This window comes from Lonchura striata, chromosome 9 (genome assembly GCF_050655825.1).
Source record: "Lonchura striata isolate lonStrDom1 chromosome 9, ASM5065582v1, whole genome shotgun sequence".
Taxonomy (NCBI): Eukaryota; Metazoa; Chordata; class Aves; order Passeriformes; family Estrildidae; genus Lonchura; species Lonchura striata.
Window position 1 is genome coordinate 26864982 of NC_140711.1, and position 27734 is coordinate 26892715.

At 41.7% G+C, this 27734-nt stretch overlaps 1 protein-coding gene across 4 annotated transcripts in view; it reads right to left on the reverse strand.

The window, feature by feature from the left end:
- The window catches only part of FNDC3B (fibronectin type III domain containing 3B), a 188077-nt gene that overhangs the window by 17925 nt on the left and 142418 nt on the right, over nucleotides 1-27734 (reverse strand). For all 4 annotated transcript variants that reach the window (XM_021548251.3, XM_085587356.1, XM_085587357.1 and 1 more), the window contains 9 exons: nucleotides 26025-26163; nucleotides 25427-25498; nucleotides 24807-24925; nucleotides 23636-23741; nucleotides 22139-22311; nucleotides 19108-19221; nucleotides 16704-16853; nucleotides 12864-13144; nucleotides 5394-5606 (listed from right to left, as the gene is read on the reverse strand). In XM_021548251.3, the coding sequence (XP_021403926.1) occupies nucleotides 5394-5606; nucleotides 12864-13144; nucleotides 16704-16853; nucleotides 19108-19221; nucleotides 22139-22311; nucleotides 23636-23741; nucleotides 24807-24925; nucleotides 25427-25498; nucleotides 26025-26163 (1367 nt within the window). The remainder of the gene's footprint in view (nucleotides 1-5393; nucleotides 5607-12863; nucleotides 13145-16703; nucleotides 16854-19107; nucleotides 19222-22138; nucleotides 22312-23635; nucleotides 23742-24806; nucleotides 24926-25426; nucleotides 25499-26024; nucleotides 26164-27734) is intronic.

The window sequence follows — 27734 nt, forward strand, 5'->3', positions numbered from 1 at the left end:
ATTCAGAGATGCAGGAGTAAGGTCAACAGACAGGTTTTTTCATTTCTGATTCATTCTGATTTTTAGCCTGTTTCTACTAGATTATCTTTCATCTGCTGCTGAATTTGAGTTTGTATATATTTACAACAGACGGTCACTCGTCAGATGTCTGGAATTCTTGAGAGTTGAAGTATTTCAGCTCCTCCACAACAAAAAAAATTGCTTTTTTTGCAAGGAGCATCTGGGCACATTCAACAGGAATGGAAGATAGAGCAGCCAAGTGCCTGCCTGAAGATTCCTGTGAGTATCCACATCTGGGGGACAAGGAACAGGCAGGGAGGACAATACTGAGCACAGCTTAAATGGGAATTTACAGCATTTGAATGGAAAATGTGGGAGAAATCAGGGACAGCACCCAATGGCTTCTTGAAATTACACAGTCAGGAAAAAGTAAATGATGAGGCAGCAACAACATCTTGTCAATAACCAACACCAGATATAAATAAGAGTGAACTTAAAACCGAAAGAGAAGAGTTCAGAGCAACAATCCAATATTCTTACATCTCCTACATGTGTTTTATCTTCCCTGTGCAGCATTAGAGTCATTTTCCCAGAGTTTTAACAGAGTTTAGGGACCTTCAAATGATGCTCACTGAGCACATGGGTGTCCAAGCTGCTGCTGGGACAGCCCCAGGAATCTGGGCAGAGCTGGAGAAGGAAGCCAGGCTCAGTCTCTGCTTCACCAACATCAGCAAAACAAAGCTGGACCCTAAAAATCCTGGAAAATTGGCCAATGTGATCCTGCTGCACTAAGCTGAGCCTCCATTACACTTTAGAGATCAAATATTAGAGTCATTACTCTAATCAAGGCTTTAATTCCCTTATAAGGTTGTTACAGATGTGCAGAAAATAGTTTATTACATTGACAACCTTGGGTCTAGATGCTGCTCTTATTTTTGATCTGCTGTCTGGAATATTCAGTTACCCATGAAGTCTGGAGTACCTGCAGATGTGCACAGATAAAGGAGAAAATCTTATTTCTTACCAAAACAGGGATATTTTGAATATACTGATGGAGTAGCATCTTACTCTGTGTCTTGCCAGCTTCCTCACAGCTGAAACACCCCATCTCACATGTTTAACGTGTTTTTTGAGGATTCACTTTGTTCCAAATAATAACACACATACAGTTAGCTCACACCTACTACAAATGTTAGTTTACTCCTGCTTCCAGGAAAAAAGATAAAATGCATTAGCAAGTTAAGCTTCTCACACTTGGCAACAGTTCTCCCTCTTCTTTTTCATTTGCAAAGCCCAAGGTATCTGGTCAGAATGCTGCTAATATGAATATCAGTATTATTAATAGCAATACTCACCTACACAATGCAGCAATATGAACACAGGTTAGCTTGAAAACTTTCCTGAACATTAACTTTCTATCTAGCCAGGCTTGCAGTGGAAACTGTAGCATGCCATCTGTCTTGGTGCTCATGCTTAATTTCCTTTTATCACTGTTTTACCCAATATGAGAATTATTTTTTCCTGCAGGTTTTCACAAAGATATGTTAACTTATTTGATTTTGTATTTTAATAGAATTTCACAAGCCAGTAGGACTGACACATAACAGTAATTGCTGTTAAAATGGGTGTAAATTGTCTTGATCAAATCAGGAGTGTAAACAATTTTTTAATTAGCCTGCCTGAAACTTGCAGTAACCAGGGGATGATTATGCAGAAGTCATGAGGCAAGGGCAGCACATTCAGCAGCTCATCCCTCTGTGTTTCTATTCTACCTTCAAGTTACAGCAGAGCAAACACCCAGGTTAAGACTCATATATTCAACCACACCAACTGAAGACAATAGAAGCATGGGACAATTGTCAATGATCCTCACATTATATTTGTAATGAATATGTTTAGGATGTTCCTTGGTCAACCTTACCAATGTCTCTCCCTTAAAATGTAATTATATGTGTTTATATTGATTGTGATTCTCTACACACATAAAAATCACACAATTTACCTCAGCTGCAACATACAGTCATCTAAAATAAACACAAGCAGCTGATAAATGACCCACTCTTAATTTACTTGCTAATTCTCCCTTTCAGACTGGATATTGTGAGCATTTTAAGACACTAAGAGGTGCAATTAGTTGTGGGAACAACTAAAGATTAATTACCAGTACAGCAGAAAAAAAACCAAAACACATTAATTAGGTTTGCTTGCTCCACAGAAGACAAAAAATCCACAGTATTCTGGAAAGTAGTGCAATTTGATTAACATAAATTTCTTCACATTACCACAATTAGAAAATGAAGTCACAACTGATAGTTTATTTAAAAAAGAAAGGAATTTCATAGTCCTCCTTACATAAAGGTCACTTACTCTCAACTAACGTTTCTATGTACTGAGCTTTCCAGAAACAGATTTTTCTTCATTTCCACTCAGTGCTACCCATAATTGAAAGGACAAGTGATGCTAATTTCATCTTCCTAAATGTCACACCCCGAAGAGCTAATGGGAGCTAACACAGGTACACCTCTGATGTGCACACCTCTTCAAGCCCTTACACTAATCACTGCCAGAAGATTTCCAAGTATTTTGCTTCACAGGTCTTGCAATCAATGAAACATTTGGTCTCCAACAACTGGTCTGTTACACCTCATTACAGCAAGGAAAAGTTGAAAACACTCCTTAATGGCCAGGACACACTGGAGAGCACTGGCTGACTATCATTACATAAAGCCAGAGCTGTCTTTACCAAAAGGCCATTAAAGCTATTGGGTCAGGATGGGACTTACTGATTATTTCCTTTTCTTAAAAGAACTCGCTCATCTTTATATTTCTGCTTGTGAAAACGTTTCAACAGCATTTTAAAGGTAACTTCTATTTTAAACCAAAGAAAGGAAAATTGTAATACTGAATTGAGGGATTTCAATATAAAGCTGTTATCAGTAATTTCACATATCTCAGGGAATATAATAACAATGCTCTCTGGAAGACCAGGGATATGACAGAGGTCACTTCTCAGTTATCCATGTTTTAAACCATAATCTCTTTCCCTGAATCAAATACTATCTCTTCTCCCAACAGATGGGACATCATAACCCCTTCCTACAACTCTTTCAAACCATAAAATACCCCAAAACATCATTCTAGGTTATTTATTTTGTGTCATTTTCCCACCAGAGTTTGGCTTCCTAGAGGGCTGGTCAGTCCCAGGCCTGTCAGCTATTCAGAGGCATTTGGACAATGCCATTAACAACACTCTAACTTGACCAGCACTGAACTGGCCAGGCATGACTGCAGGTCCCTTCCAGCTAAAATATCCTATTGAATTGCTCCCTCACATGTGCACAGTTTACTGTGTACCTGAAGAGGCCAGTGATGCTCAAAGAGCTGCACTCCAGTATTTTCCCCAAGCACACACAGGGGGTGAGCAACCCCTCAGTCCCAGGAGAGTTTAATTAATGGGAATAATCTCAGGGAAGACTTCTCCCTCTGTAAGCATCTGCTGCCTCCACCAGCTCCTGTGTGAGCTGTCCTTCCCTGCTCAGCAGGGATGACAGCTCTCCTGGATGTACAGAGCTGGGCTTTGCAGGGGCATCTCCCACTGTCATCAGTGCACACAAGGGAAAGCAAAAAGAGAACAAATAAACAGATCTTATGGCCAGGACATGCCAGCTCCAGCTGCTCTCACACACAACAGTGCACCATCCACTCCTCTGCTGTGCCCACACCAGGATGGATTCACCACCCCTGGCTGATTTCAGGAATTATGTGGGCTAGTTGCTCCAAACCCAACCACCAAAAGGAGGAATTTCACAGAATGGCTCAGTTCAAGCAGGAGCAGACAGCACAATGTAAAGCAGCAATTTCTCTGCATCTCTGGGAGCTCATGTGGACTCTAAGTCAAATTCACAGCTAAGAAGATCCAGCAGAGTATCAAGTCCAAATGGCTCCCAATTAAAAGCTCATAAGAGACCATTTGCAGTGGAAAAAGCTTGGCAAAAGCAAAGGATCATGCCAAAGCTGTGTGCCAAAGCAAGGGGGAAAAATCCCTTCCTTGCCTGCTGCGAGGTAACATTTTATTCTTACAAGCAAACTTCCTATTTTCCCCAGGATAAAGACAGGTTAAAAACAATTTACAGGTCTTCACCATCCTACCTGCAGTGCTACATGAAAGCAAAGCAAAGCAGCCTGCTGGATGTGTCTTTAGAGCTGACTGAATCCCAGGGTGCTGCAGGTGATGGGCTCCTGCCAAGCATCACTGCACTCTGAGGGAACTGTTTTCACCAGTCAGACTTTCAAATGGGTATTTATATTCATTGGACACCTCTCAGGATTAATACAGTGTACCCACTCTCCATCAGTACAGTTGAAATACTGAGGGGTATTAAGGCATTATTCATGGTGGTTTTATTACTTAAAATTAGAGCTTTTGGGCCAGATCTTCAGCTGGCATACACTCAGCATAGCTCTATTTGAATTAAAGGAACTGTGCTAATTTACATCAAATTATGATCTGTGCTGAAGGTCTCTAAGGATTATGTACTCGATAAGTCACTTATTTTAGCTAATTGAAGTAGTTGAGAGTGTTTCTTAGTAAATTATGAACCATCTATGATATTTATTCATTGAAGAGCTCAGACTGTTAGGCATTACTTGCATATTGTCTTTCTTTCCTTCCCTTTTTTAATTGAATATATCTCATCACAACTTTGGATATACATTAGCAAATCTTCTCATACAAAGCTCACATGGGAAGACAGTTTTTGCTTAGCACTGACTGTTTAATTTAAACAAATATATTTTTTTCTTGCACACCTTATTTCAAAATTATTGTGGAGCTACCAAGCTGATGCCAAGCTTGTATTTTTTAATGCTGTACAACATTGCATCCATAAAATCAAGACCACCAGGTTGCCCAAAAGACATTGTTCTGCTCAGTTTTACCTTACCTAGACATCTGATTTGTGAATACATCTGGCTTTATGAATAAACACAGCAAGCTGGGTGCAGTATCTTTATTTCATATATTCCAAGAGATAAAGCACTGTGGCCATGAAACTTGATTTTAAATTTACTGGCAGAGAGGCGAGGGTTTTGCTGAAATGTCACCAGTACAGGATTGATTTCTGTTAGACCTGGCAGTGTTAGGTTAATGGTTGGACTCAGCAATTTAGACGTTTTTTCCAGCCTTAATGATTCCATGATTCTGTATCACTCACAGCTTTACTGCATAACCTGCTCAGACTACAGGCACAGAATGCCTATTAAAAACAGTATTTTGTACATAGTGGTAGGCATGAAGCAATCAGGAAAACAGAATTTTTCTTTCACTCACAACTGCATTATGATGAATCAGAATTCTTTTTCACTTGCACAAGGAAAAGATTCATCTCTCTTACCTTTTATTTCTGTCCTCTATCTGCAAGATGTAGACCATGTCATCAGCAGAGTGAAGCTTGGAGCTGCTGTCTCCCCACTTCAGCTTCAGGCTCTGAGGCCCTGCTGCAGCACACTCCAGCCGTGGAGGTAAGGGTGGCAATGGCCTGGTTTTTGCTTTAATAAAGTGGCTAAAAGGTCCAGCTCCAATTTCATTGACAGCCTGGATCCTGATCCTGAAACAAACAGCAGGAACATGAGTGTTAAATGAAGTGTTTTCTTGATATGAACACGTCCCACGGGGCAGGAGAGCCTTCTGGGGCTGCCTGCTCCATCCCTGGCCACCCCAGCTCCCAGGGCTGTTTGTGGCACCCTGGAAGGTTCTGTCAGCACAACAGGGATCATCCTGCTTAGACTGTAAGAAGTGCAGTGAAAATGTCAGAAATGCAGCAAGGCAGAGGGGAAGGTTTGGGTCCCAGGACCTGGTGACAGCTCGGGACAAGGGGCAGCAGCACAGGACAAGCACAGCCTGGAAAACGTCAAGTGCCCAACCATGAGTAAATAAAAAGCGTAAGTGTGTTCTGGTTGTCCAACAAAGATTGTGGAGTAATTTAGGTGAAATCATTCAGGGAAAGCACAGGGGTCAGTGTCATGAAACCCATCCCCATGTTGGCAAACACCCCAAAGACAGTGTTCTGTCATTGTCACAAAAAGCAGATTATTTAAGCACAGAAAACTCTGCTGAGAGGAACTAATGAAGAAGGTTAAATCCACAAACCTCCTACATTGCCACAAACTGCAGAAATGTAAACTGCCAGTGAACTATCCATTAGATCAAATAAATGCTGGACCCAAGTCGCCCTCACAAGATGGACAATGGCCCTTGAGCCACTTGAAGACATCAAGAAGAAAAGCAGACCACTTGCCTGGTCACAGCAGCTGGAATTTGTTCTTAAGACTGAGCTAGTCTTTTAACTTCCATTTAATTCTTAAGATAATGACCCCTGCTTTCTGCTTTTTCGATTTTCTCTTATCTGTCTGCACCTTAGTCTATCACTAAGATAAGTAAGGAGTCTTTGACTATGGTATTAACTTCAACAACACCATAACAAAAGTGGGAAATTTCTATTTCCAAACAATTTTGAGGACTGTGTAAATAGAAATATTGCTACAGATGAGCCTGAAAGGTTTAAGAAGTTTGTTAAATCAAAGACTAAATATGAAAAATCAGGATGGAGAAAACTAATTAAGTTTAAGATAGTTGAGCTGAGTTTCGTTAGCTGGAGAGATGCCATTTACTTTGGAAATCCTGTACACAGCAGCCTTGTGTTTTCTCATGGGTAAAGACTCTTTACAAGAACTGTCTTTGCTTGGCAAAGCTACTTATTTTGACTGAAGAACACGAAGTGATGCAAGTTCACACAAACAACGTATGAAAAATTACTTTGCTTTCAACAGCAAGTTTTCAGCTCTACCATCAGGAAAGGAGAATGTTAAAGGGATAGGGAAAAAGCCTCTCCAGAGAGTATTCCCCATTGGAAAAAACACCCAAAACTGTATTTTCTGTCTTTCAAGAACATAAAAGGCTACACTGTTAATAAACATATTGCAAAATAATGAAGTCTGATCTATTGGTTAGTCAGCTAAAGCCACTGCACACTGAGAATGTAGTGTGTATACAATTATATGCAAATGTATGCTTAAAACTCTGCTTATTGACCCAGCCATTAACAGGGGTAATATATTGCTTGGTGTGGAGCTGCATTTCCCCTTTAACCTTCCTTCTGGCTTGAGGAAATGCATCCTGACCACTTTATAATATTACATTCCCCCTCTTCTTCCCTAAGGGTGGAGATGGCACAAAGATCTAGAGGGAGCCCCCTCTTCAACTGCTGCTTGCAAGCATTTGACATAGAAAGAACAAAATGCTTTCCTAGTATCTGAAGAAGTGTAATTAATATAAGCATTGATCTTACTTCATATTATGCAACTGTTTTGCTTTACATTTAAGAGTCATTATCATAAATATTTAATGGTATTTCCAATTAAAAAAACCAAAGCCTGCCTGAATTTTCACTGGATTCTAGCAAGCTCTCCATTAGCATGTGCACTTAACAGTAACAGCTGTATTACAAAATGCTACTACTGCTTTTGCAGGTTGACTACAGCAGCATGCTCTAGAGTATATATCCTTTTGTTTTGCTTGGTATTACTTAAAAGTCCCAGTAACAACAAAGCCTCTCCTCTCCTCAAGCATTGTAACCTCAGCTGGTTTCCAGCTGGCAGCTACCACACCTGACAACATGCAGTGAAATCAATCTCTCTCCAATATCACACTTATAAGCTATATGCATGCACAGAAACCTGCACTTCCTTGTCTTACTTTTGCCAGCTATTGGCACAAGGCAAAAAATGTGTCTCTTCATTCATTTTTTTCTTCTTGCTTTCCTCTGCTGCACAGAGTTCTTGCTCCCCCCTTCTGAATCACACGAATATGCACACACACACTCCCCTCCTGACTCTGGAGCACAGTAAGACTGATGGAAACTCTTAAGCTTTAAAATAGAGACAAGCATCTTTACAAATGAACTGTGACACTGGGAAAGCAGGAATTGATTTATTCAACTCTAACATGGCTGTTGTGGCCACTCTTTTCTGCTGATTGCACCACCATAAAGCTCTGTAAATTGCCACTATCATTCCCAGGGCCTGAACTTCATCAGACACATACAAACAACTAATTTTGTGCTTCCTGTGCACGTGGCAGTGCAACCCAAACCCTGGTGTCACATCCCTCTGAAACCCAGCAGTGTCTGCTCAATGGGGATCAGGCCTTGGCAAGTCAAAAGGGAAGGGGAGGAGGAAGAAGGGAAAGAGAAAAGGGAGAAAGGACCACATGGAGAAGGGGGAAGAGCAGATGGTGATGGGAGAGCACCTTGTACTGCCCCATCTCTGCTCCTGCTCAGCTGCTTTTCAGTGTCCCTGCCCCAGCCTGTGACAGTGAGCTTTTCCAGCCAGGGTGGGCAAGAGAATATCCACAATTAACTGGAAACCAATTCCTGTTTACAGGACTGGTACTGGGGAAAATCAACTCTATTTTCCTGTAAAAGTATAGTACAGACAAGTAGAAATATTTGCAGTAAAAGCACTTCCTGAATTCCTTTCAACTCTTCCACTAATGGTTTCTAAGTGAAAATACCCCAAACAATCTCTTGGAAAGAAAGATGGTTTAACAATCTGACAATCACAATTTGACAACAAGTTTTTTGAAAATATAAAGACTGTATTTGGGAACACTGCCTAATTCTGCAGACCCTGTACCAATAATATTTGTATTCATTCTCACATTTTCCCACTACAACTTTTAAACATTTAGAAAGAAAAATAATAAATCAGACTAGGCAAATTGAGAAACCACAAAATGATCTTTAACAGACCATTCTCTCTTAAAAGATTCTTGACCCAGGGAAATAAACACACTAAACAGGATGCTATTTTCAGATTGGTCACAAAATCCTTTGTATAGTATTCCAACAAACTGGAAAACCAACTTTTGAATTAATTTTAGAGTCTGACATGAGAAGACTTTGATTCCCTCATTCCCATAAGAGGAATGCCACCAGTTGCAATACATGTGCCTGTGGAAACCTGTGGGAGTTAAAATGCCCATGGACTTCCAAAGGGGAGGGGAAGCAGCATCCTCCACCATCAGCAGCAGCCTGGAATGATGAACAGCAATCACCCACTGCCCCACAAATCCCCACTCAAGACTCCTGGAAGAAAACTTAGCTTGACACCCTGAAATAGATATTGTTTTATAGCCTGCTTAAACTTTGCTAATTTGAGCATCCACGTGAATTTTTCTCTCGATCTTGGATGATCTTTCAGAATTCACAGAATGACTAGGCTGGAAGAGACCTTCAAGAGCATCAAGTCCAACCCAACCTTCACTTGATACAGTTTAAAAATCCAAAATATTTATAGAATTTTTATTCCTAAACCAAATTAAGTGTTGCTATTGAAATTTAACAATGCTACTATATATTTCTGTACACTGTGTAACTTCAGAGAAGAAGCATCCTTAAAAATTGGAAGTTGTTTTGCAGTGAAGTATCTCAAAAGCAGAACACAATTATCTATGGAATGTGTTAAGCGAAGCTTGGGAACAGACTGTAATAGAAAATTGGTGTTTCTGTGACTGTTGAATACTTATTTATTGTGGAATATTTATTAACTCACTCCTAGTTACATCAGCTCACAGAAAACCAGGCCAAGTATATTACCCTATAATCTGAGTTTCCAGAGCTTCGTGGCTATGTCAATAAAGCAGAGAGACTGCAGAACTCAGACATATTTCTGCAGCTGCCCACAAGCCAGGATGTTTACACAGAGCTTTGGGGAGGCATCTGCTCCCTGCAGCAGCAGAGCTGGGCTGAGTGTGAGCTGCAGTCCTCTTGACTCAACCCTACCATGGCCACTCGCAGTGTGACAGAGGCATCTTCCACTTCCTCCTGCCCTAAATGCATTTTGGGATGGAAATCCTTCTCATGGGGTGCTGGTTGGATTTGCTGCTAAGACACAAAGCACCCAACTTGTCAGCCCGGAGCCCAGCTCTGCAGAGTTGGAGTTCCCTTGTGTGCTCTTGGGCTGCCCCTCTTATGGCCATTCCCACAGAAAAGCTGGAAGCAAAGCAGTGCCAGACCCAAGCTAGCAGGGTGGGCCCACATGGACAGGCTTTCACAATCACCCCCAAATCCAAAACAATTTAAATTTCCAATTTTGGACTTGCTGGATTCCTAATAACCAAGATCTGATTTCAATTTTGGTTTCTCATAACCAAAAACATTGATAGTGGAATTCCAACTCAACTGAAACATATAAACCTTCTGCTGATTTACTTCAAATTCTGCTGAAACTTTGGCAAGGGAGTTCAGAGCCTCAAACAAGTAGTACTTGGCTTGTTTAGTCTAGGAAAAAATATGTTCACTGTTTTTAAACACAGCAGGGAATAAACACTTGAGAAGAGTAAGTTGTGTTAAACAAAACTGACACAAAAAGACAACTCATCAGTGGAGAAATGTAGAGAATTAGATCAGTGATGTTCTGAAACATTCTTCTGATTCAGCCAGGGAGGGCAGAAAACGTACCAGTGTTTAGCACAGAGCCTGATAATCCTGTTCCTTAAGGATTTATCAGGGCAGACATTCCCTGATCAAAGACAGGTGTCAAGATATGCTTGAAGAAAAAATATCAGTGAAAAAGTTAATGATCAAATCTATTTCTGATTATAAAAATAATACTTCAAACTGTTGATGAGGTGCATTTGCAATCCAACTGCAGTAACTTGTCTTCCCTTACAGAAATGAGATGTAAGAATTGGGGTTTCTTTCTCTGTCTCGTTCAACAAAAGAGCTTTCCTGCATTATTACTTCTGATCAGCCATCCACTGGTCTGTGTTGCTTCAAGTGGGTTTTTTTAAGTAGGAACTTAGTCATATAACTATATTTAGAACAGTTAATGCTTGTGGCTTGGGCTGCTTCATTTGGACCAATGACAGGACAAATCCTTGACTAAAACTATGTGATTTAATATGATGCTTTTTACAAATTAATGGAACAAGAATTCAAAAAATATCATTCCAATCTCTGTTTCTAAGCCTTGAATAAGATATTTCCCTTAAGGAAGCTGTAGACAATCAAGAACCAGCTAAAAAAGAGACTGAAGTAAGACTTTGGTGAAGAATTTGAATGGCACATTCTCTTTTGAGTGAGTTGCTTAAAGTTCCCTTTTCAGCTTTTTTGAGTCTTAGTTGAACAAATATTTGAGGAGAAACCAGGGAATATGAGATTGCCCAAAGATGATGCATTTCCACAGCTGGGTGACCAATCCACAAACAAACTCTTCTGCTTTACATGAATGATCTGTGAACAAGCAATGTGTGCTCCTCACTTTAAATAACTTCTAGTCTGTGTATTTGTATCCTTGCTACAAGTTCTCTTTTCTTGAGTGCAGGATAAAATCTGAACTACGAGCTTATCATTCAAGACCTGTAGGGCTGTGACCTTGAATACAAAGTAAAAAAAAAAAAAAAAAGAAAAACGTTACAGGAAGTCTATGACATCTTATTTTACAACTCTGTGCAACTCTGTGATCAAATTTAGGTATTTATTAGAACAGTACTTACAATAGAATTTCTTTTGTCACATATTCTGTTGTATTGGTGTTCATTGCCTGCATGGAATCATTTTTCTTTCTTAATTAGCAATTAAGGAGAAAACATATAAGCCTGAACATTAAACTAATAAAATTTTGGCAATGCCACTTAGCAATTTAGACTCTGAAGTAATATAAATTTTAAATTTTTAAATTTAAATTCAGATCATGTTTTCATTAATCTCCATATAGCAGAGACAAAATATAGCTGTAGCTATACAAATAAAAGTTCATTGTGTGAAAATTGCTAACCCTGCTCAGAGATCAATAACTTAATAATTTAATCCCTTGGAACAGTACTTCAAAGTAGCTGAAAAAAACCATGAGATGTAACACTGTCATTTTAATGATTTCTTATTTTTAAAATTTATTTATTTTTAAATTTATTATTACCACTGTAACCTGACCTTAGAAGAGCAACTCAAAAAGGAGGAGAGGTCAGAGATGATGCAAGGAGAGGAGGGAAATGAGGAAAAAAGGTGGGAGAAAACAACATTTGAACACGAACTACCACAAACCATTCCACTTAGGAATGACTGCAGATTCCTGTGCTCCTAGGCTGGTTGCTGGGGTTGCAGGTTTGCATTTCAAGGCTCTCTCCACGCCAGGAGCATTTCCCTTGTGAAGCTTGTGGGAATCCAGGGCTTCCCTCTGGCTGCCCTGGCAGGTCTGGGACCCTGGCAGGGCTCAGGAACCCCCCTGGACAGAGCCCCCAGAGACACTGGCTGTGATCTCTGCCCATGGAAAAGAGTTTTCAATCTTACAGGATGAATTACAAGCTCTGAGTGTTTGATATCAGTAATAATTAAGTGTGGCATGGGTGCAAAAGTAAAATTTTAGGATTCTAAATTAGGGGTCCAAAGGGGACAAGCTGGAGTAAATTTGGTGTGCCTTGTCCTTTTTCTCCTTCTTCATGCCCTCCATGTCTCGCTGTGGTGTTGGCATTTTCCTGTTGGTTCAGGCTGGGGACACACTGTTCAACATAGGTGACAGATATTGGCACGTTCTTGTAAATCCAGCCCAGGGAGTTTCTGGTATTTAATGTTTGTCACATCCCACTGAGGGCAGAGCCCCACACGCTGCCCTGCAGGACAGAGCTGGGCAGGGCAGCAGAACATGTGAGAGATCAACAGAATAAACAACCTGGAAACCAGCACAGACCAATTATGGCTTCTGCTTTGGCAGCGGGGCAGAAAGACAGAGACTTTCTACAATCTGGGAATCATCAATAGCTCAGATTCTGACAAAACTGAGCTGTGTGAGCTGCGTGCTGCACTCACCGGTACGAGGTCTCGGGCAGCAAGCCCTCGATGACGTGGCTGGTCACGTTGCCCACGGGGATGCTGACATCTCCCAGGTCGATGTTGTAGGATGTGATCTCAGCCCCGTTGTTGCTGGGCTCTTCCCAGCCCAGCACAAGGCACACGGAGGGTGAGGGCTGGCAGGCAGCCACGTGCTCGTCCTCCAGCACGGACAGGGCGCAGACGGCGCCGGGCACGGCCGCGGGGGTTCTGCAGGTCACCAGCTCGCTGTAGGGGCCAGCTCCAGCCTGGTTCATGGCCTGCGTGTGAAAACAAAACACATTTACCAGTGCTCTCCTTCACATGTCTATCAAGTTCATAAGGATGAGCTGTGCAGCCTGGAAGAGGTGCATGAATTCTTCAGAGGACATGCACTGCTGGCTTCCTCTCTAAAGCGCGACTCATACCTCTGCTATCCTAGGGAGTATTAGCATCTTCCTTTGTCACTCAGGAATGTCTCAAAAAAAATGGAGAATATTTCCCTTTTCCCTCTTTATCAGTGGCAAACTTTGGTTGGTAAGGGAAAATGCCACAGTCATGCTGCCAGTGACAGGTGACATTACTGAGCCACCCAGTACACTGCAGCATGGCCCAACAGATGTTTTATGCAAGCAAAATATCCCTAAAGATAGGGGATATTTGGCTCATTAAAACAACCCTGGTCCCTAATTTGGAAAGTGGATAACTAATTTAATGCCAAAAAGCTTCTGAAATAAGAATACAGCATTAAACCTATGACTCAACATTTCCCCAGAATCACAGAATCATTACAGCTGGAAAAGTCATAATTCACAACCAAACCACTACCAAAGCACACAGTTGATTATCTCCCACAAAAGAGGAGACCAACAATTTATCAAGCTTCTCATCCTAAACCATAGATCCTGAATCCCAGAGGAAACCAAGTTTCAAAACCTGGCCCTTTTCTGCCCATTAATTAGAGGTTGTTGTCTTAGCAAGCCCAACATTGCACAGCTGTACAGGCCTGGGGTTTTATCAGCTGATGCTCAGCCAGTGGCAAAAGCTGTACCCATTGCACTGGAATTGCCTAGGGAATGACTAATGTTACCTCCTCAGGAGATCACAAACCCACAAGGGCTGGAAGGGACTGTGGGACCCATCCTGTCCAACCTGCAACTCCAGCCAGGGTCAGACAGTGCAGACAAGGCTGCTCAGGCTTTTTTTCCCAGTTGGGTCTTGACAAATTCCACATATGTAGTTTGCCCAGCCCCTCTGGCCCACTGTTAGATCCTTAATTGCCTGCACAGTGGTATTTTTTTCTTTGTATCTCATCTGAACATCCCTATTTCAGCCTGGAGCCTGGAGCCACAGTGGATGCAGCATTCCAGGTTGTCAGGAATGGCATGTAATGGGCAAAACCACCTTCCTGGATCCTCCTGACACAGCCCAGCATCCTGCCAGCACACAAGGCATGGGGACAGCTCACAGAACATGGTGCAGGAGAAACTACACCAGGAGTCCAGAAAGTACAAAGCTTCAGTGCTGCCCAGCACCCTCCACATTTCCTTTACATTTGGAAAACTTAGCCCAGAGTCTCCCATCAGGTTACAATTATTCAAAAAATCCAGGCTTACACAAAGATGCCAGCAGGACTCTGAGGGCAATGACAGGACACATCAAACAATTGTTTGATTTCTAATCTATGCTTAACAGCAGTGAGTAACTTATTTCTACTCTACATAATACAAACACAAAGCCATGTTCTGTTTTTTTCCAGGAGACGTTTTGTTCAATTGAAGAAAGGGATAATAAAGTTACATTTGTCAGCCTTTAAAAAGCCCTTCAAAACAAATCCTGCTCCGGGGAAATCTTCTATTTAATGCAGCGCTCCTGGAGCTGTTAGAAGTGAGCCCTGTTTTGTGCTCTGCCAATGATATAATTTGTCTTGCCTCTAAACCAGTGTTTGACCATTTGTATCTTGCTCCAAGCCATTTATTGTCAGTGGTGTTTCTTAACTGCTTTATTGAACAATCTCATCACCATAACTGATGGGGCTTTGCTGCCTAGCTGCTTTCCCCTGCCACCCCCAAATGACACAGTATTTCCCTCTGCAGAAACCACTATTGTTTTCAGGAATATTCATTGCAAGAAAAAACTTGAGCAATGGTAACGACAATTGTCTGCCCTGCAGTTAGATATGCCTGATTCCTCAATTCTCCTTTTTATTTAATTATTGTAGATTGAGATAGCAATACTGTGTGTTTATTAGAAGGCTGAATAAATGTGGTTAGGGAGATCTTTATTTTTAAAAAGAAAATTTTTCTGTTAAATCTGGTAACAGATAAAATAAACTAATATTTCTAACACTATTTAGCTTTCTTTCTTTGCCTGTTACATCCACTTTGTGGGGAGATTTTTGTGTAACTGTTTGAAGATTACAGTGTATCTTGTAAGACATTCTTCTTCACATAATACAGAGGATCAGATCCAGAGGATGAAGCTCTCAAAAAGTAATACCTGAGTCACTGATGGACTTCAATAAAATATCTTCTTGCTGTTGTGCCTTTCCTGTAACTTCTGCCTATGGATTAAATTATACTGGCTGCATTAAAAACTGAGTAGATTTGTGCAACATTTTTGTGGCAGGTAGTTCGAAATAAGCACCCACTGGAAATCAAAGATGCCATACAGCTGGCTGGCTCCATTTTTAGCACAAAATTTTCCTCGGGCTCCCCACAGCAGTGGTCTCAGAGTCTCCTCCCTGCCCAGCAGATGCTGAATGCTCTCCCTCTTGCAGAAACAAGAGGCACTTTCTGGCTCACACCTCCCAGCCTCTCACACATTCCCTCGTTCTCCTTCCCCCCCAGTGCCAGAGCAAGGCACAGACCAGCTCTGGCCAAGACACAAAATACATTTGAGTGCCCTTGGAGCTGTGGGGCCTGAGTTCTTGGGCTGCAGGCCAGCTCCTCCAAACCTTCTTCCCTAAAAAAAGAAAAAAATTCAATATCCTGGTAAAAAAAAAAAAAAAATATAAGGAGGAAACACTCGACAGAAGCATGTTGTCCTTGATCAAAGAAATTACCCTGGGTGGTCCACATGTTACCAGCTGGGTGGGCATTTGGGCTGGGTTATTTGAGGGTGTTCTGTCTTCACATACAAATGTATCTTGTGGAAGAGTATCTTAGGAAAAATATTTCTACTTCACTCCCAGATTGCTTTACCTTCCATTTATTTATCAGTAGGAAAAAAGAAGAAAAGCCCTGTTTTTTTACTTTCACACAGATATGCAAAATGTTTTTTAACTGCTACTTTTTACTGAAAATATAGGAGAAAAGTACATCAAAGAAAAAGAAATCATGTAAAGATTCTAGATGAGATCCAGTCTCACAAATCTAAGAGACAAAATGGCAAAGATGGGAACTCACTTTCTGGCAGGTACCATCTCCTGTATACACAGGAATTTACTCAGCTGCTTTGCCTTACCTGATAAATTAAACAGGTGCTGGAATTCATTATTTAAGCCAGGGAAATCTTAAATATCCAGTTGGGAGGTGGGTATTATTTACCTCTCCTTACCATGAAGAAAATTATATATTTTTAAAATTTTCTACACCATTACCGTTTTGTTTTGGTTTCAGAGGGCAAGGTGGCTGTTACAAGCATTGTCACCAAAAGCAATGAAACAACACGAGCAATTTTTAAGTAGCACATCAGTCTGTACTGTTTAAAATAAATGTGCATTCCTACCTGCCTTACAGAGCACATAACTTCAGAGGGGACTAATGATAAAAATAAGAACAGCAGTGGAAGGAAACTCTGTTTGGGTCTCAGAGGGCAATGCATGCAGCCCTGCCATACCTGTAGCCTGCAGCAGTAATGCGTTGCTGCTGACAAGTCACCGATTTCAAAGCAGGTTTCTGTGCCACTATATGCAAGCTGTAGAGATTCCTCCTCTTCTCCCCACTCTAATCTGTATTCAGAGATGTCAGTACCAGAACATTCAGGACTCTGCAACACAAATATTTATGTGGTTCAGTTCAGAAATGAGCACTTCGGATCGCTGTGTTTCACTGGGGAAGGAATGAAGTACATGGGAAAAAAGCCCAACAACCACCCTTGTTTTTAAATTAATACACCATTACTGCTGCAAATAGAAATGTACTGAGTTAATGTTCCCTAAGAGGTTACTGAAACAGGACAATTCTGCACAAAAATTACCTGATTGAAATTCAGAGAAATGAGTGTACACAGCTACTTTGCCTTCCATCAGGACATTCAGGAATAAATTGTCTCTCCACTGGCTTGGCAGAAGCTCAGCAGTGGAGAACATAAAAAAAGCATCAATCTAGTGCAGCCTACCTGAGAGATCAAAACACAGCTCTGGAAGCACTTGCCTTGGAGCCTGAAGCAGTCACTCATGTGCTGAGAAAAGAACCAACTCAGGAAGGGAGGAGCTGGCCTGAGGCTCTCGTGGAAGTCACCCATCAGTGCCAGAATGGGACCTGGGAGGGTGATCCTGGCACGTTCACATCCACAATGAGACTCCCATGGGACCACAGAATCATCAAATGGTTTGGGTTGAAAAGGACATTCAAGATCACCTCATTCCAACCCCTGCCATGGGCAGGACACTTTCATCAGACCAGGCTGCTCCAAGCCCCTTCCAACCTGGCCTTGAACAATTCTAGGGATGGGACAACCACAGCTGCTCTGGGCAAACTGTTTTAGTGTCTCAATACCTTCACAACACAGAATTTCTTCCAAATATCTAATCTAAACCTATCCCATTCCTCGTATCTCCAGCAATCCCTTTATTTAGGGGAACACAAATTCAATGCCTGAATGTGCTAGGCAAAACAGGCAAAACAGCACAGTTCCCAAACCAAAATATCTAGTGTTTTTAACAGAACTACCTTGAGCTGTACTGTGCAGCCTGAAGCAGCTCAGGGAAGCCCTGCTCTGCAGAAGTGTGGCTTACACGGGTTCTGTGATTTTGGCAGTCAAGATGTAATTTCCAGTGCACGGATCCAGAGCCTTGCTGCACAGAACAGTGACCACCCTGCACAGGCACAGGAGCTTCTCTGGCTCTGCCTCAGAGCTTCTAGCTGGACCATTGAGTAGGACCATTCAGAGCTCCTAAGCCAGATTTCAGAACAACATGTGAAAAAAAAGCATCACAATGGGCACCACAGTGTGCCTTCCAGCCACACTCCACAGTGCTTCACTGTTTTTCTTTCTAATTCATATCAGCCAAAAAATGACACTCTTTAAGAAAACATAACCACTGCAAACCACAGCTTCATTTTTAGTTAAACAAACATATCCTTCAAATAAATAGAGAACCTACCAGAATCACTGCTTTATGGCTGAGGAGAGCAAATCCCTGACCATTAAAAGGCAACATTTGAAAGTTCAGTGCAATTTCTAGCTGCAAAAAATATTAACAGCCCCAAACTGCACCAAATACACCTGTTTGTTGTTAAATTAAATGCAGATTATGTTTGTATCTAGAGATGTTAGCACAATTTATTTGAGCATCTTGTGAATGTCAGTGACTTCTTCCTCAACGGGCATTTTTCTGGGGAGGAGCCCAATAGAAGCAGGGCTGGGATTGCTGCTAGATTTTCACTGAAAGTCTGTGGCAGAACTACAGCCCCACTGAACCACATCACAGTATTATTTCTAGTAACATCCTTTCTTTTCTGCCTTAATTACACAACATTTTTTCTTTAATGGCACCAGTCATCCCCATAGCACTTCAGCTAACACTTATCTTGAGCCCAATGCCTAAGATGCTGGAGAACCGAGGAGGAATGCACACAAACTGAAATAAAAGTAAATATTTGGGAAAGATACAAACAACTTTTCAGGGGGAAAAAGCCCTGCATTATAAGCATTTATGGAGAGTTAATTCCATCTCAGAAACTCCAGTTTCAGCCAAAATCCAATATTTGTCTTCATAATTCCAGCTGAGAACATGCTGATGTGCTAAAAGCTTGCAGAGAGCACTTCCATCATCTGGTGCCAGTGCAGGAGGCCTTGGGTCTGAATCCTGGTCTGGAATACTCATGACCAACTTCATGTAATTCTTCAGAGCAAAGTACAGAAGATGTTTCTCTACAATAGCATAGTTTCTACACAGGATTTCCTTGCATATAAAGATAGCTCCAGACCAGTGAAGAGCTCTCCAGCTCACTTTTGAGTTCTGTGTTGAGCAAAGTGGAAGCAAGGTAGAATCAAACAAGCAGGGCACCTGACTCACCTCCCAGCTGACCAGGACTCGTGTGTCAGACAGGAAGGACAGGGAAGGTGCTCTGCACTGGCCTGGTGGTCCTGCTGCTGTGGTGACCTCTGTGGCCTCCGAATACGGCCCGTACTAGAGAGGAACAATAATTATTATTATAACAATAATAATACTACTAACATTATTATTATTATTATTATTATTATTATTACCACCAATATACAGGTGTACACCCATCTCAAAGCCCTCAAGAGCTTTCCAAGAACAGCACATGAACTTTTTCAGCACACTAAACTTTCTCAAAGGCAGACTGGGCTTTCAACACCCGGCACCAACCACCAGAGCTCAGGATGAGCTCACACAAATGACTCAGAGTTGAAGTGTGAGGTGAGCTCAGGAACAAACACAGAGCATGTGCATCCTTTGTGCATCCTCCTGTGTGGCAGCAAGTGCTCATGAAAGCAGAAACCACCTCCAATTTGCCCAAAAGTGAGAATGAACACACAGTAACTGAGGAACAGCTTGTGCCCCTCTGCCTTACCTTAGCACAGCATGTTCATGTACCAAAACCAGCTTCTCATGGATACAAAGAGGAGCACAAAGACCAAAGCACATATGGAGTCCATTTCCAGCTTCTTTTACATAAAAAAAATGTACCCCAAGTTACTTGTAAGAGGACAGGGTGTGCTGGAGCCCCAGCCTGGCACAACGTGCAGGGACACGCTGCGCTCACGCCGCGGACGCTCCGCTCCACGGGCAGCTCAGCTCAGACAACTTCTCAGCCCGTGGTAGGAGAATAATTTAAATGCAGATTAGCAAAACAAAAAAAGCCAATTTTCAGCAGTCTGGGAACCTGGCTTCAGCCAGCAGTGCGAGGACAGGAGATAGCACTGAAACAGCCTTTCTGAGGCCTCCTGAGTGGAAGAGTGAAGTTTGCTCAGTACATCCCTGAGTTAATTAGAAATCGTTCTCCAGAACAAAGGAGCTTCACTTGGAAGAAATTAGAGGAAAAACACTGATATTTACTTATTTTGTAATGCAGTACTAGTGAGCATGAAAAAAATGAGTCACCACAAAAAGGCCAAACAACACAGAAATTATGAACCCCCAGAAAACTTTTCAGCAGACGGGTCAGTATCTGCCATTGAAGAAAGGCCAACACTGATTGCTTTGTGTTACAAAGCATGTACATGGCAAAAAATGTCATTTATTGACTTCTGCTGTTTTTGAGGAAAAATCTGGTAGAGGACATCCTCCCCTATTTTGTACCTGGTAGCAAAACACAGCCAAAGCAGAACCAGCCTTTCATTTAACAAAGGGTGGAACCAGAAATGCATTGCAACTGTTCTGCCAAAAAAAAAAGAACCAAAAAAACCAACCAACCAACCCCCCCCCCAAAAAAAAAACAAACCTCCAAACCAAACCCACAAAACAGCAACCAAAACAAACAAACAAAAACAAAGCAAAACAACAACAACAACAAAAAAAAGGCAAAGCATCACGTATTCAAAGCTACCAGGCAGGCAATGGCTTTCACTCCAGCAGGCAAATCTAGTCTTTCCATGTGCATTTAATTAATTTTTCACAAAACCAAAACAGTGGGTGTTTTTAAACCAAAACTGTTTAAGAGTCTTGCAGATTTTTCTAATAGCCACGTTAAGTTTTAACAGAATTTCTCCCTGTAAGCGAGTAACTTTAAACTTTTGTGTTATGTTTGTCATCAAGATCTCCTGGGAAGAAACATGTCAATGCATGTAATTTAGTTGAGACTTTATATTAAACACCACTGGAATGACATAAAGGCAGGCATAAACAACCCAAACCTCAATGAGAAAGAAAAATATCTTTCTGCAGATCTCCATAGTCATCAGACAGAATTTCTGATGTATTTGGGAAGGCACTTCTTCCAAGGAAATAATTTAATAGAAAAATCTCATTGAATCTATAAAGCACAGATTTTTTTTTAAATTAAAACAAAACAGTCACCAGGAGCTTGAGTTTCCCTCAAAACACACCACCTAGGTGAAATTGCAATTCTTGTTTATATACATTTTAGATTCAAAACAAAAAAGCAGGAAATGCAACAGAATGAGGATGAAGATAATCCTCCCTGCAAGCAGCTATAACTTTTAGCAGGGATTTTGCACCTTTGGGAGCAGCTGATCCTGGCCAATCAAATCACATCAGTACCTGAAGTCTCCTTTAAAAAGACACCCAGGTCTAAAACTGCTAAATCTAAAACCTCTCAAGTTCCAGTTGAGCATTTATCACAGTGTTTTCCTTTTGAAATGTAAACTTTAAGGAATTTAGAGATTTTAGAGGTGCTAAGATTTTAGTTAGGAATAAGCCTTACTAGAGTTAATTAAAATAATAATAATAAATGAGTAGGCCTTGATGAAGTTAGGAGTTAGTAGTTAACTGATAATTGATTGCTTGTCAGCACAATGTTTAGTTAGCTGGGTTTATAATGAAGAATATAAACTGACAAAGAGCTTTTAGGAATAAAAGACAATTGTGGGCCTCCTCTGTTCTGAAACCAATTGAAGACAAGGAATGGGAGTTCTACCAAGAGTTCATTTGTCATATTTGCATTGAAAAGGTAGAAAGGTCAGAATGAGGAAGACTTCATTGACTTCCTCATTTTGGGACCCCTCCCCATGGAAGGGACACCAACCCATTCCAAGGAACAAACCACGCATGCTGAATGGCTTTTGGAGTGATTAACATACAAAGCGGGGAATAGGATGTACCAGAATGATGAATATGTATTTGTATATTGGGTATTCAATACTTGGATGGATAAAAAGGCTCTGTAATCACCTGGAAGGTGCGGTGTGGATTTGGGAGTTATCCCACACACTGCCCGGTGTCGAATAAACATTCACTTTCTAACTTTAAACTGTTAGAGAGTTTTTGTCCGTCACAGTTGGATATCAGTACTAGATCAATATCTGTACTTTTAATAAATCACTTTTGCCCAGCTGGCCCTGGCCCTGCTGAGGAGCAGCAGTGCCAGCAGCAGCAGCAGCCCCGCGGGGCCAGCACGTACCCCGCCGTCGTTCAGCGCCCGCACCCGGAACCCGTAGGTGGCCCCGGGGAGGAGGCTGCTCACGGTGCACTCCAGCTCAGCCCCGTGGTACACCTCAGAAACCACTTCTTCAGGGGCTGTCATCTCCACACTGTACTCAGAGACGGGGCAGCCACTCTCTGACTCAGGGACATCTAAAAGAAATGGTGAATTTGTTAATAACGTTAGGGAGCGCGCCAGAACAGCCGTTTTTTACTTCATATACCACAGAAATGTGTATTTCTGCTTTTGTGTATAAATAGAAGATACCTCACAGATATCTTCTATCTATATAGATACAGATATCTCTCTTTTGTTGTGGGCACCTGTGGGTCTCAGATTCAGCCAAAGAGAGAAACGGGAGTTTCTAACCAGGCAGAAGCCTGGGAAAGAGTTGGAAAAGAATGTAAATAATTCTGTATCTCTCTCGTTATTCACATTGTTTATAGTTAAGTTCTATCACTGTGCATCAAGCACTGTGCACCAATACTGTGGGTTGTTTTCACTTCAGGACCAATGGAGTTGGTCCTCACGAAGCTCTGTATCAAAGAGCAGCGTATTTTGAATAAATCAGAGTTTTTACTCTCAGAGCCTTCTGAGTCAAGTCTTCTCATTCCCGTCCTGCCTCGACAGTGACAGGCACCTTTGTTTTTGCCCCTAAAAACAATGTATTTGACAATACCTGCATGTTATGTTACAAGGCAGTAGCACAGAATCAAACCACCTGGGGATCAGAAAAACAGCAGCCACCAAAATGCTTCCAGCAAGCATTTGGGTGGATTTTTATACTGGTGCTGAAATATATCTGACAGTTAGAATTTTTACTTATCCAGAATTTGGCTTAACAAGTGATGCCACAAAAATACTTGGATGCTGCAAGATTATCAATGTAAAGAAAACACTCTGTTGGAAACTGGCATGTGTCTTGCATTCTGAAAAGTGTTCATTTTTTGACAACTTAGTGCCATGAGTGTAATCCAACATCTTTGCAAAATAACAGGGGTCCAATAGACTATGTGTTATACTGGTTGTCAGGATAAATACCACCCAAACCCCTCAATATGTTCTAACTCAGATTTTTGATAAAAGTTATACATTAGAAGTATCAAAATGCTTCTGGCCAAGCCAATATTTCAAAGGAATAAAAAAAAAAAAATCTTGAGTCACACTGTGTTTTTGAAATAAAAAAATAGATATTCTAATGATAGATAAGATAGATATTCTTCATAGCCCTGAGAGGGGATTGGGCTGGAAAAAAAAAAAAATGGGAGCAGAGAGTAAGACCTAAAGGACAGCTGAGCTCAGAAATCCAACGCTGAGCCACCACACCTGATGAGAAGCTGCACTTCTGAGTTGCTCAGACTCCACTGGAATTTGCTGTGCACTTCCCAGGGAACAGGATACAAGCAGCAGAAACAAAAGCTCAAGGTCAGCAGCAGAACCAAAGCTTTAGAGCAGCAGGATGCTGCACTGGCTTACCCCACTGCAGCTGCACCTCCCTGTGCCTCGGCTTGCCCAGCAGCCTGGGCGGGCGGCAGGGCCCCGGCGCGACGCTCAGCGTGCGGACAGGTAAACTCTCGGAGCACTGGGGGAGAACAGAGCTCAGTTACACCTGGTACAATCACAGCTCAGTCACACCTGGCATGAGCACAGCTCAGTCACACCTGGTACAATCACAGCTCAGTCACACCTGGCATAAGCACAGCTCAGTCACACCTGGTACAATCACAGCTCAGTCACACCTGGTACAATCACAGCTCAGTTACACCTGCCATGAGCACAGCTCAATTACACCCTGCCATGAGCACAGCTCAGTTACACCTGGCATGAGCACAGCTCAGTCACACCCTGGCACAATCAAGCTCAGTCACACCCTGGCACAATCACAGCTCAGTCACACCCTGGCACAATCACAGCTCATTTACACCCTGGCACAATCACAGCTCAGTCACCTCTGCCATGAGCACAGCTCAGTCACCCTCTGGCATGGCCACCACCTTCAAAGTGAGCCACAGCTACAGAGCAGCACAAGAAATTGTCTTCTATACTCTCCACTTCATGAAGTTTATATAAACAGTAAAGGAGAAGAGATGCTGTCAAGCATGTTAGTACAAATACAATTAATAGAGTTCCTTCATTAGCATTCTCAATACTGGGCTCTCTGTTTTAATTTTCCTCTGAAATAATTTCAAGGCCTAAAGTACTCAATCTTAAATGAGAAAAAAATGTATCAAAGCAGGAGGAATATGTGTATAGGTACTGAATTTAAATCAAAGAGGGGAATTGTTACAACAAATTACCTCTTTCTGCATCTCCAGTCAACACAGGGTCAAGCACATGACAGTCTGTGGCCTTTTTCAAACAAGTGGCCACATCAGATAAACATGATGGTCTTTTCTAATGTAAATATAAACAACTACAGATTGGTTCTGAGGAAACCAAATCTCACGAAATTGCAGCTTGCTGAAAAGAAAATTATGTACACACAGAAATCTGAAACTCAGCAACTTGCAGCATGAGATTAACTGCAATCAGTGTAGTACAGGGAAACATTCCCCTTCTTTTGAAAGCAGAAGTATTTTACCAAAATTAGCAGATAAATCTCTGAAAAATATAAACCAAATAGCCCTTACTGTTGGATAATACCCACCTGACTGTGTCCACCAGTGCTGATACAGCATGCCCGGAGTTTATACAAAGTGCCTGGTTTCAAGTGAGTACAGGTGTATTCTGTAGCTGAGCCACTGTAGGCCACTTCCCACTGGTTTGCTAAAAATAAGATATATCCAAGTTTAAAGAAGTGGAAGACAACACATTTAGGAGTGTCTATGAGAAAGGAAAATCTTCCACAAATGATGTATTTCAAGAAAATCATTAGTATTACTATGAATGTTATTTCCCACTTGAGGATATAAGACATAGACATATGTGCAAATACATATACTTACAAATAGAAATAAATATTAATATTATATATAAAGTATAAATGTGCAAATATATGCACACAAATATAAATAAAAATATTTCTAGGTTTGGCCATATAACCTGAAATCCTGTCATTATGAGTGAAAAGAGGATACCTAAAAAACTGACTACAAAACCTTCCCAAAATCCAACCCCAGCTCACCTAGTAATCCTGCAATTTACATAATTCTGTTTCAGTCAGATTATTAGAGCTTTAATGATAATAACAATAATAACCTAAAGAGTCAGGACTCCCATATGGTAGCCAGAGTGTTTTGAAATTGAGACAACTTGTCTCAAGTTTACCTTCTGGACTTCCTTGAGAAATCTCCAGCAGATACTTTAGGATTTCTGAACCACCATTATCCTGTGGAGGATCTGAAAAAATAGGACAAGAATAGGGGTGAGAGATGACAAAATAATTGCAAAACCTGCTCCTGATTCAGCTCCTTCTCCACAGTAACTACACCTGGTTATGCGCAGCAGAAGGGGGTCACAGTCATTTGTTTTCAACATGAATCAGACTAAGGCTGCTGGATAATGATGATCCAAACAAAATGTATGGAAAAAGCACTGAAAGGGAAGCTGTGTGGAGGTTTGCCCCAAATAAAGGAAGCAGCTGGAATGAAGCTGCAATGGGACATGAAATGGAGAGTGAAAAGCTTGAAGATGTACTTGAGTGCACATGAATCAAAACCAAAACATTTTTGCTTCTGAATACACAAGAGCCTCTACATACCTTTCAGAATATTAAAAAAATTAAGCTGTCATGTTCTCCAAACACATTCAACTTTGGACTGAGAAGGAGCATGAAAAATCCAAGTTCTAACACATATTGCCACGATTTTATTTGAATTTCTTACGACCCCAAAAATCTCTGCCACATCAGTCTGAGCTGGCTTACCCCACTTCACACTAAAGCCATGAGCTGTTATTGGCCCCTTGATCACGGGTCTGGTTGGAGGTCCTGGCCTGTCTGGGCTGGTTGTGCAGACCAAAACTTCGCTGGGAGAACTCTTCCCTTCCACGTTGGAAGCAAACAGCTGAAACAAAACCACAACGAGTCTGCTCTTGTTCACTGCAACTGCTCTTCTGGCAGCTCTGCATCTGTAGTTCTTTCAGTAATTCTTTCAGCACAAATGTCACATCCCAAAGTGTGTGGGATTGTAATAACAGATATTAGATTGTCATGATGTTTCTTTACAAACCACAGTGATTTCTTCCCCTCCCACCATCAGCAATAGATCGTGACATATTTAACATAACAGCAGTGCTGATTTTTCCTTTAAAGAAAAAGAAAGGTCACTTCTTAAAAATAATTGTGTCAACTCACAGTATTTTTCTCTATAAAAGAAAAATAAGAGAACCATAACTGTAACTTTGATATTTTTGGTTTTGAGGTATTTCTAACTGCTATTTACGAAGTAATTCAAAGTATCAATAATCACACTATTAAAAGTAAGAATAAAGTTGTGCCTGTAGCCAGTGATACCAGGCTACAAATTTTTTCTGTTATCAATGCAGTTTTGTAAAATCTAATTTAATTTGAAAGCAGGGCTACAAAGAAGCACTAAGGGTTCTCTCCTCTCACCAGCCACAGCAGCCTTTGCAACACTAAGCTAAAAAGCATCATCTCAGAGTGACAACACAAAAACTTCCTCATCCTTTGGGTAGTTCAGGCAACTTCACATGGTCTTCTGTCCCAGAGAGCAGGAAAAGAGTGTTCCCTGTGAGGGTGGTGAGGCCCTGGCACAGAAGCTGTGAATGTCCCACACACAGAAGTGTTCAAGGCCAGGCTGGATGGGGCTTGGAGCACCCTGGTCTAGTGAGAGGTGTCCCTGTCCACAGCAAGAGGGTTGGAATCAGGTGATTTTCCAACCCAAACCATTCTATGACTCGATGATTTTTTCTTTCTGTTGCTCCTGAATATAGTAAGACCTAGAGAAGCCTGGTGCTGGCCTCACACACAGCTTCTGGCCATCTCCAGGGGGACACCAGCCTGGGTGGCAGCTCTTGTGGAGACACTGCAGTAGACAGCCAGGGATGGATGGACAGCCAGGGATGGATGGACAGCAGCACCACAGCTGATCCTGGATAACCCCACTGCCTCCTCCTCACCAGCAGCACCCAGACTGTGCTGTGATCACAGACCTCAGCACACACAGAAAATGCTGAACTTGGTGTTTACAGGAAGACTCCAGAGCATCCCTCAGGGGCTCTGAGCATCCACAGAGGAGAGGACACCAACACCTGCTAAAAACCAGCTCCAACCCAGCCATGTTGACATCTGAGACAGAAAAGTTTCATTCTGTGGCTGCCAGGGGAACACAGGCCCCCGTGCTGGCTGGGCACCTGACAGTGTTTGCTGCATTCTGTAGAAGTGGGATGGGATTTGTCACCAGGGACCAGGTAAATACAGCCCTGAGCTACACTTTTACAATATCCTCCCACATGGTACTGAGAGTTGTGATTGTTCCCCGAAGTCTGAGCAACAATATCTCCTGTATGACAGAGGCAGAAATACAACTAACAGTTTCATATATTAGGTCACAATATAAAGCAAATTTGATGACTCAGTTTTGGAGGGAACACTAAAGGATCCCAGTAGTGCCTG